The following is a 9,478-nucleotide window of genomic DNA, read 5'->3' on the forward strand; positions in this document are numbered from 1 at the left end:
GACTCATTCCCCTGCCCCAGCACACCTATGGTTGGCGCTTTCAGACGCTCTTGCAGCCGCCACTGACTCTTGGGCTCCAGCAGGGGGAACGCGGATAGGGAGTCACTGCTGGATGGGAGAGACTGGGGGGGCCCTGCCAGCCGGGGTGCAGAGGCCCCCTCTCCTGGAGGAAGGACAGACAGCTGAGGCCCCGCCCATCTTCCTGCCTGCCTCCCGCCCTGGCCCAGAGTCTTACCTGTGAGGTGCAGCAGCTGCAGGTGCCCGCCCTGGCCCCCCAGGAGCAGTGGCTGCGGGCAGCCAGGGCGGGGCGGGGGCAGCAGCTGGGCCCACAGGGGAGCAGAAGGGAGGTCGTGGTTCCACTTCAGCATGGGCACCAAGGGGAGGCGCTCATCCACCAGGTAGAGCGAGAACTGGGGGCCGAAAGGAAACAAGACAAGAAGACACACGGCTGTGACTGAGGGAGACTCTGACTGGGGGGGATGAGTCAGGGCAGGGGGAGGGATGTGATGGGGGAGATGTGTGTGTGGGAAGACAAGGCCAGACTGAAGAACACTACAATGGGGGTGAATGGGGGTTGTAGGGGGGAGGCTATGACCAAAGGGGACTGGGACCGAGGGGGGCAGTGACCTAGCAGGGGCAGCAACCAAGGGAGGCCACAAGGGCGGCGGGTGCATGGGCATGTGTGTGTGTGTGTGGAGAGACCGTGGAGAAGGGGACTGTGACTGAGGCATGAGAAAAGTGTCTGATGGGACAAGCTGCTCTGTGTGGCTCTCAAGAAAGGTTCAAGCCCCAGAGCTGTCCCAGCACCATGACTGCCCTGACGCCCCTCCCGTCCCCACTGTGTAGCACCACACGGGGGCATTTCCCAGGTGTATCTCTTGGAATACCACACGGCAGTGACGCTCAGGAGAGACGCAGAGCAGTCGTGTGACACAGAACCCACCTGGCCTTCCCCAGGCCTTCCCCAAACCCATCCAATCCCGGAACCTGTGCTCGAGACACACCTGCTAACACCCCAGGGTCCTGGAGGTGGGGGGGGGGTGGCAGACCCTCAGACCGCTTCCCCTTTACCTCAACACACAGGGACTGTCCCACATTGCACAGACTGTTTCCCTGACACCCCGTGTCTTTCCTCCTTCACCGAGGGGCCTCCTTAGAGCTCCGCTCAGCGGCCCCTCCCCGTGAGGCCTTTGCCACCTGTCTGTCAGCACACTCTAACCACAGACTCATCAGTCTCTTGATTCCTGTTTTGCCCGAGTTGTCCCACCTGACACAGTGCACAGGGCAGAGGAGGGAAGGGTGCTGCTCACCTGGGTACAGATGAGATGGAGTGTGGGATGCAGAGACTCGGGGCTGCACTCCCCCAGGTACTGGGTCAGCAGGACACGTTCCCCCTTTTGGCATGAAGCTTCTGCGCCCCCACGAAAAAGCAGCAGACCACAGCCAGGTGGGCCCTGGGGGAGAAACCCAGGTCAGCCCTCCCACAGCCGGGGGTTGCCAGTCCCCCCACCAGGCAGGCAAGGCTCATGGTCCTGCCGCTCTTCATGTCCTCTGGCGAAGATTCCCAGCCCTCCCCCAGGCGTCTGCCCTGTCCCACGGCTATGCCTGTGCCAGTCCTGTCCGCTCACCTGGGCGTCAATCATTTTCACTCCAGTGCGGTCCCCCACAGTCAGCACCCGGGGGTGAGCGGTGAAATCTGCCCAACGCCAGGGAGAGGGGTCGCAGAACACAAGGGTCTCAGGGTCCTTGTAGACTTGCTGCAGCCTTGGGGAGACAGGCCAGCATGGGTGGGGAGATGGCCTGGGGGGTGCCCAGGACATGTTGCGCAGGGAGCATGGGCTGTGGTTCTGGGGGGCTGTTTCTAGCGGTGGAGGATTTTCACAGGAAAGGGGCATTACCCATCCTGGGGGGTCCACAGACAGACGGCTCCGGAACGGCTGCAGACAGCCAGCTCCCCAGGCAGGTGAGGGCTGCAGGGCACAAGGAGGGTCAGTTGACCCCCCCACCCTTTTCCCATGCCCAGCTCTGCACACACCAGCCCGACTGAGCCCCTCACCTGAGGCTGATCCCTGTGGCCCCCTTCCCGACCTGCAGCACCTGGAGGGGGACGGGTCGCCCCTGCTTACTGACCTTCCACAGGGCACAGTGGTAGTCAGAGCGGACAGCCAGCAGAGCTGAGGGATGGACAGGGTCAGAGTTAGGTAGCAGGTCAGTCAGTCAGGGAGGAAGGGAGGTGGGAGTGAGGGAGGTGTCCAAGGGACTCACATTCCCCTTGCACAGTGCGGGTCACCACCTGCCGGACAGGTCCTCGGAGCTGGATGTGGCCAGGGTCCCCGAGAGCCTGAGGGTCACCGCCTGGGGTGAGACTGACCTCTTGGAAACCTGGGTCTCTGGCTAAGGATAAGCATATGAGCTCTGGTCACCGCAAGTCCCCCAATACCCCGCCATTGTCCTGGACCACGCTGAGAGCACCTCCTCCACCAAAGGGAGCCTCCTCCGCCCCCTCCTGCCTCTGAGAAAGGATACAGAGCTTGTCTAGAGCACCTCCCACAGGGTAGACCAACTGTCCAACCTGGGCCGTCCTCCCAGGCACCCAGGCCAAAGCGCCCCCGGTGAATGCATCATCCAGGAGCAGCTGCTCCCACCGCGTAGCCAGCTCCTCATACAGCAGCTCCCCCAGGAGGCTGGCCACGGACTTGCCCAGGACAGGGCCCCCGAGGATGGAGAACCGGCGCTGTCGGAAGCTGAGGAAAGCCCAGGGGCAGCTGAGGACGAGGGAACGGCAGTAGGATCAGGTGGTGACAGTGACCGAGAGGAGGACTAGGTCCCATTGCAAGAGAGGCCAGGCCAGTAGATGCATTTTTTAAATCAACCTAGAATTTCTTCCTTTGGGAAATGATTCCACCCTAGTCCCCTGCTGTAAGGGTGGTCCTCTGTCGCCTCTGGCCACAGTGAGCGGCTCGTGGAGGAGACAGACACCCAGGCCATGCCAACCACACCCTTCCCAGGGCTTTTGCTGGTGCCTCAGGAAAAACACTAGCTTCTTCCTTGAAATCATAAACCATCTCACTGCCACTTAGCAACAGTTTGTCCAGGAATTAAGCCAAGCAAAGCCGAGTGAAGGAGAAAATAAAGAGACAGAGCCCTAGTAACGTTATTTGAACACCTAGATGCAGCCATGCCTGCAGCTCATAAATCTAACTCCCGCTTCCACTTAGAGTTGGCAGTTTGGTATGAGGAACTGCGGCCCCTGACTGCACGGCACAGAGGAAGCTGAGGGGAGCCTGGAACAGTGCCCTGGCTGCTCCCACATCACCCCAGCTAGGCCTTCCCAGCCCGTCCTTTCTCACTAGCCACTTGCCCCCAGGGCTGGTGTCCACCGAGGTCCTGGAGTAGCCTCTTCACACTGACCACTGTCTTCTTCTTAGAACGGCTCTGTGTAGAAAGGCCTTGTCAAGCTCGCACATGCGAGGTTACCCCAAGAAATGGGGAGCCCCCTCTCCTGGCTAGACAGGGGTTACTCACCCGTGCTCCCTCCAGTTTGAAATTCTCCAGCATCAGCTTCCCCAGGGGTGCAAAGGCTATGTCCCCATGGTCCCACAGGAAGCGGCTGAGCTGCGGGAAAGGAGGCCGGGTCACTGTGCACAGCCCCCGCCACACAGCACTGCCCACTGTGGGGTTACTTACCTGTTCGGTAACGTCCAGCACGGCCTGCGGCTTCCTTCGGAATGGGAAACCTCCCCGGAAAAGCAGGTCCTGGGCAGTCACCCCAGGGTCCCAGGGATCTGAAGGAAGAGTGAGGCTGGAGAAGGGGTTTGTTCAGGAACTGGAGAGGGCCCAGAAATGGGGCCGGGTACCCCAGATGACCGGAGGCCACCAGCGGGGAGAGGGAACGCCTTTGGGTGGGATGTGGGGGACAGAGGTAACACGGGGAACAGCTTAGAAGGGAGCCCCAGGGACCAAGACCCTTACCAGGACCAGGAGGCAGCAGAGGTAGGGGTCCGGGGGTCTCTGGCTCCCAGAGCAGAACCGTGGACAAGTGTGGCGCCCCATTCTGAGGAAACACGAGCCCGACAGGAACACAGTGAGCACGGTCCCAGGCCAGGTGCAGCACTGGCACTCACCTTTTTTAAAATTTTTTATTTGTCTTTCAATTTTTGTTTTAAGTAGGTGTGACGCCCAGGGTGGGGCTTGAACTCACTGAGACTCTGAGATCAAGAGTGGCACGTTCTACCCACCGAGCCAGCCAAGTGCCTATTTATTTTGATGTACTCATTGGTACGACGTCATTGCAGCTTTACTGGTGAAGAAATGGAGGCACAGGGAGGCTCGCAGGGAAACAGCTGGTTAAGAGAGGGGCTGGGAGCCTGCGGCCAGTCCGCGCCTCTGAGCTGCAGCTCCCCCCAGCCCTGTGCCATTACTGGCTGACCCGAGTGCCGCCTGATTCTCACTTCCACTCAGGAGACCTCACGGTTACTGACTCAGGGAGCCCACAGGCCACTCCAGTCCCCAGTGCTGGGCTGGCCTGAGACAATTTAGCTCCAACACTCAGGGGTACAAGCGCCAGCAAGCTGGGCTCCCAGAGGAGACCGAATGGACCTGAAGCCCTCTCTTGTCGCCCCCCCCCCCCAATCTGCCTGGCATTATTCTTAAGCAGCCTGTTTCCAAATGGGAGCCAGATGGCTTAGGCTGCCAGGGAAAGCCGCTTGTCCTTCCTGTCACCAGAGGTCTCTCCCCCCTTCCCCCCCCCGCCCCGCATCCTCCCCACTGTGCTGTATGACCACCCTCTGGGTTTCAGGCAGAGCTCTCCTTTGGTCACTTGTCCCACTGGCCCTAACCCTAAGTCCCACAGGGCAGGGAATGTCTCTGATTTATTCATGCTGGATTGCCAGGGCCTAACAAGGCCCCCCCACCCCGCACACTGCAGGGGCTCAGCACTGAGCATCTGCTGAGCAAAGGCAGGAAAGGAAGACGGAGGGAAACCCTCTGTGGAGAGCGGCCGTCCCCTGCAACCCCAAGTGGGGATTCTGGCTCAGCCTGTGTCTTGGCAGATTAGTGCCAATGCCACCCCACCTGAGTCCCTGACACCTGGTGTGAGTGCTGCAAAGGGGGCCAGCAAAGGGGCCGCTGCCAGGGCTCTCCCCGCCCTCCTCACCTCAGAGTTCTTGGGCAGGGACTCTGGCAGGGTCAGGGTGTCTCTCCAGCTACACATGAAGGACATGTCAGGGACATTACTCAGACCAAGGGGGCCCGTCATGAACAGCGTGGGTCGGAGGGAGCTGGGGAAGTCCATCCTGGAAAACAAGAACCACACATCACGCCTTCTCAGAAACTTGAATCTGAGAATGCCTTCCAGGGTTCCTGGGAGAGTAAAAACTGCCCTAACAGGATTATATTTTATATTTCATTTGAGAAGATAGATAATAAAGAACAAATAAATATGCAGCCTACTGCCAGATATTACTAAGTACTAATATTAAAACCAACCAACCAACCACGAGGCAGGGGATGGCAATGTGATGGGCAGCAGGAGACGGGGAAAGCCTCGCTCAGAAGGGGGCATTTGGCACAGCCTGAACCTAACGAGGAACAGAACCATGCAGACAACTGGGACGAGGGGTCCTGGCAGAATGAAAGTAAGTACAAAAGTCCTGGAGCAGGAAAGTGTGTGAGAAAGAGCAGCGAGGCCACAGAATGAACAAGGAGGACAATGGGAGGGGATGAAGTCAGACAGGTGGTGAGGGGGCAGCTTCTTCCGTGGCTCTCCTGTATTACAATTACTCGTTGGTAGACCACGCACCCTACACCCCAGGCTACACTCCCAAGACCAGCTCAAGTTCCCCCAAAGCCAGGACGGAGTCTGATTCATCTGTCTTCCCACTTGCAAGTACAGTACCTTGTGGAAAATATAACTGACTCTGTGCTGAATAACAATAAATTGATGTCAAAGGAAAAACAATTTTTAAAAATTTCAATTTATGTCAAAGGGTTTTGCCAAATTCAAACTGCTCTAGAAAAATAAGCAGCCACACCATCCCTCTTCTTTTACTAACCACAAAAATAACAGCAGTGTTCACTTACTGAACTGCCAGACACGGACTACCTCTTTTATCCGTCTGTTGCCCCTATTTTGGAGTTCAGGAAACTGAAGCTCGGGGAACAGCAAACCCCCCAAGGCCAACAGCTTGATCCCCCAGCCAATTCAAAGTCCAAGTTCTGAACCACTCCACTCCCAGGCATCCACAGGCAAACACCAGCAGCAGTCTTGATAAACAAAAATCTTTTCCCTTGGAACTGCCACTGCATTGTATCCATTTATTCTGTAACCCCACGCATCCACCCACGTACTCTCGGCACTGCACACAACACCCGCCACACAGTAAAAGCCAGTAAATACCTCTCATAGAAACGAACATGTTTATCTCATGGCACATCAGCCTCACTCTAATTGTGGTCTCTATGTAAAGCCTTATCTCTGAGATAAGGGAGCTCTCCCAGGGCAGGGAAGTATCTGATCCACTCCTGGAGTTGGGCTGCTGCCCTCACCCTCCTTCCCATAACATAACAGGAGAGGACAGTGGCCTGAATCAACAGAGAGCTCAGTGAATCCTTGTGCAAAACACTGGCTACCACAAGACCCACGGTCCTAATTGCAGTCAGGGGGCACCCACGCCTCCCAGCGGTGGCTGCATGCCTGATAAACCAGCGAGGTCCTGTCTCCAAACACTCGGCTCCCAACTCATCTCTACCTCCTCTCTTGAGCCTGGGCTCCAATCACACCTACGTCCTTTGGCATTTCCTCACCGTACTTTTCACTGCACACCATCTCTGCGCTTCGAATGAACGCCAGAACCCTTTCCACCCACCTACGAAATCCTACTCATCCTTCAGATTTCCAGACCGCAAGCCTCCTGCAGGTTCTCTCCGCAACACCTGCACCCTTACCCCCAGAACACGCATTGCAATGTGTGATTAGATATTCAAAGATGAAACTATCTGATTCCAAACTGCTCTAACAGTCCGCATGGGAAAGGGACTTCCTTTCTTCCCAGTACCTCCGTATTTGCTCCACAACAATAATCAGTACGTATAAATCGAAAGAACAAACGCAGAACTGAATGAACCTCAAACAAAGCCGGGCAGGCAGAGGGCGCTGGTGGAGCCCCCGACCTCGGAAAAGCCCCTAAACAAAACAGACTCATTTCCCGCCCTCACGTCCGACCACCGCAGAGACCCCGCGGGAACCGCTGCATGCCGGCCAGCTGCCGCCACGCGTTGCATTTGTGGGGTCCTTCCCGCTCCGTGAGGTAGGAGCTGACAACCCACAGTGCAGCTGTGGGGCGACCTGTCGCAAAGTCACACACCGTGGGGCCCGCGGACCCGAGCATAGGCCAAGCCTGAGCTCCTCTCCCGGCCCGGGGACACCCCCCCACCACCACCCCCCCGCCGTCCCGGCGGCGCGCGCGCTTACCTGGCCCGGGCCCCGCTGTGCTTGTCGGGGACTCGGACCTCCGCGGGACACTCGGCAGACCCACGAGCCACGAGGGAGCCGGCCAACTACACCCCGATCCCAGCGCCCGGGATGGAACGGCAGCACAGGCACACTTAACGGTCTTCCGGGCCGGACCGGAAGTGCTCCCTCGAAGGCAGGAAGTCCCGCCTCCATGCCTGGCCTCCGCAGGCGCCCTAGAGCGCCACCTCCCGGGTGGAGGGGGAATGGGAGTGGAGGCGGCACCTTGGGCAGTAGAAGCGTCGTCTAATCGAGTTTGCTTACTGTAGGGCAGTCCGACGGGGGTTCGAATCTTATTGCCTGCTTTACTTCCTATTTCGCAGGCTTGTTGTTGGCTATTAAGTTAATTCACTTAGCAAACACGCACTGAGCACCAGTATGAGCCAGGCACTGGATTAGTGAGTAGAAATTCAATTAATTGTCTTCATACCCTTTGAAGCAGGCTTTACAACTAGGGGTACGGGAACCCCTAGAGTGCATGAGGCTCTCCCAGTGGTCAAGCAAGTATAGCTCTAAGCATTGCTTCTCAAATTCTAGCTTTCATCGCATCATCTGAATGGGATGTAAAACAGTTTCTGGGTGGGGTGGGACCTAATAATTTGTATTCCTAAATTCCCAGGTGATGCTGATTGTGCTTGTCTGGGGGACACACTTTAAGAACTACTGTTTAATCATAAATCTTACCATTATCTTAAACCAATAGCTCTCAAAATTGAGCGTGCAACAGAATCCCCTCAAGGGCTTATTAACTAGTTTGCTGGGCCCCACTCCCAGAGTTTCCAGTTCAGTAGGTCTGGGATGTGATTCAAGAATTTGCATTTCTAATGAGTTCCCAGGTGATACTGATGCTGCTGGTCCAGGCACCACACATTGAGAACTATTATTTTTTTCAAATCCATTTCCAAACTTCCATCTACGTAGTTTTTATCAGGGAAGTGCTTGAGATCAGACACTTTCGCCTTTCCACATTCACTTTCTTCCCCACTGTGGAGTATTGCCTAAGATGGGTGCCAACCAAGCAGGGAATTCCAAAAAGCAGGATTCCTACAGGAAAGAGTCCCCATTAGACTGAGAAAAATTGGTTCAATAAGAAATAGTGATGGAAGAACGCAGAAGGGGGCCTTTTGGGAGCTGACAATGCTACATTCATCTCAGTGCTGGTTACATGAATGGGTTTGGGGTGTGAAAACTCATCAAATGATCTGTACACTTTTCTGTACGTGTGGTATATTTCAAGACGGCAGCTTTAAAAAAAAAAGAAAGAAAAAGAAAATGCAAATCTCTATCAAATCAAAACTTCAACCTCTCGGTTAGGCCGTGTGCCTTCTCAGCTGTCTTAGAACGCAGAAGTCACTCTATGAGGGCAGGAACTCTTGCTGGCTGGTCACCGCTGCACCCCAAACATCTGGGAGAGTGGATAATTGGTAAGTACTTGAATAATTGGAAGAGGGGATGAAATGAATGCCAACACTTTTACTTAAACTGAAAAAAATAAAGTCCGACTGTTTACAATAGGCAGTAATTCTGTTTTAGCTGACTCATTTGATTATGAGGGGAGGCTTTGCCAATGATGCCATTTGGAGAGTGTTTTTCATAAATGGAATAAGTGAAGCCGGCATCTCCATGGTTTTGGTGGAAACATACTGGAAAGATGATTATAACATATAACAAATTAGAAATTGCTGCTTTTGTAACTATTTAAACTTACGACTAAAAATTGGGGATGTATATTTTTCAAAATTGTTTTAAGGTTATATATGCAAAAAAGTTTGAAGACCATTTATATTAGTTACTTTCTTACTGCTGTAACAGATTGCCACAAACTTAGCGGCTTCAGACAACATAATACTGGGGGGGGGGTGCTTGGGTGGCTCAGTCAGTTGAACCTCTGACTCTTGGTTTTGGCTCAGGTCATGATCTCAGGGTCCTGGGATAGAGCCCCATATCAGGCTCCGCACACAGCAGGAA

The 9,478-nt window shown here is 55.3% G+C and overlaps 1 protein-coding gene across 4 annotated transcripts in view; it reads right to left on the minus strand.

The window, feature by feature from the left end:
• TAF1C (TATA-box binding protein associated factor, RNA polymerase I subunit C) overlaps positions 1-7,617 on the minus strand; it is an 11,010-nt gene extending 3,393 nt beyond the window's left edge. The window contains exons 1-14 of one of the 4 annotated variants that reach the window (XM_045796103.2): positions 7,472-7,617; positions 5,156-5,294; positions 3,973-4,054; positions 3,688-3,785; positions 3,526-3,615; positions 3,362-3,435; positions 2,527-2,765; positions 2,266-2,382; positions 2,057-2,174; positions 1,899-1,970; positions 1,629-1,764; positions 1,311-1,454; positions 236-410; positions 26-163 (exon numbers count right to left, since the gene is read on the minus strand). In XM_045796103.2, the coding sequence (XP_045652059.2) occupies positions 26-163; positions 236-410; positions 1,311-1,454; positions 1,629-1,764; positions 1,899-1,970; positions 2,057-2,174; positions 2,266-2,382; positions 2,527-2,765; positions 3,362-3,435; positions 3,526-3,615; positions 3,688-3,785; positions 3,973-4,054; positions 5,156-5,293 (1,621 nt within the window). In that variant the 5' untranslated portion in view covers position 5,294; positions 7,472-7,617. Of the gene's footprint in view, positions 1-25; positions 164-235; positions 411-1,310; positions 1,455-1,628; positions 1,971-2,056; positions 2,175-2,265; positions 2,395-2,526; positions 2,766-3,350; positions 3,436-3,525; positions 3,616-3,687; positions 3,803-3,972; positions 4,055-5,155; positions 5,295-7,471 lie in introns of those variants that run through there. The other 3 variants (XM_087870648.1, XM_087870649.1, XM_045796107.2) reach the window with 3 other exon arrangements.
• Positions 7,618-9,478: the final 1,861 nt, after the last annotated feature.

This window comes from Ursus americanus, chromosome 21, assembly GCF_024610735.1.
Source record: "Ursus americanus isolate L20-20 chromosome 21, mUrsAme1.1.p, whole genome shotgun sequence".
Lineage (NCBI taxonomy): Eukaryota > Metazoa > Chordata > Mammalia > Carnivora > Ursidae > Ursus > Ursus americanus.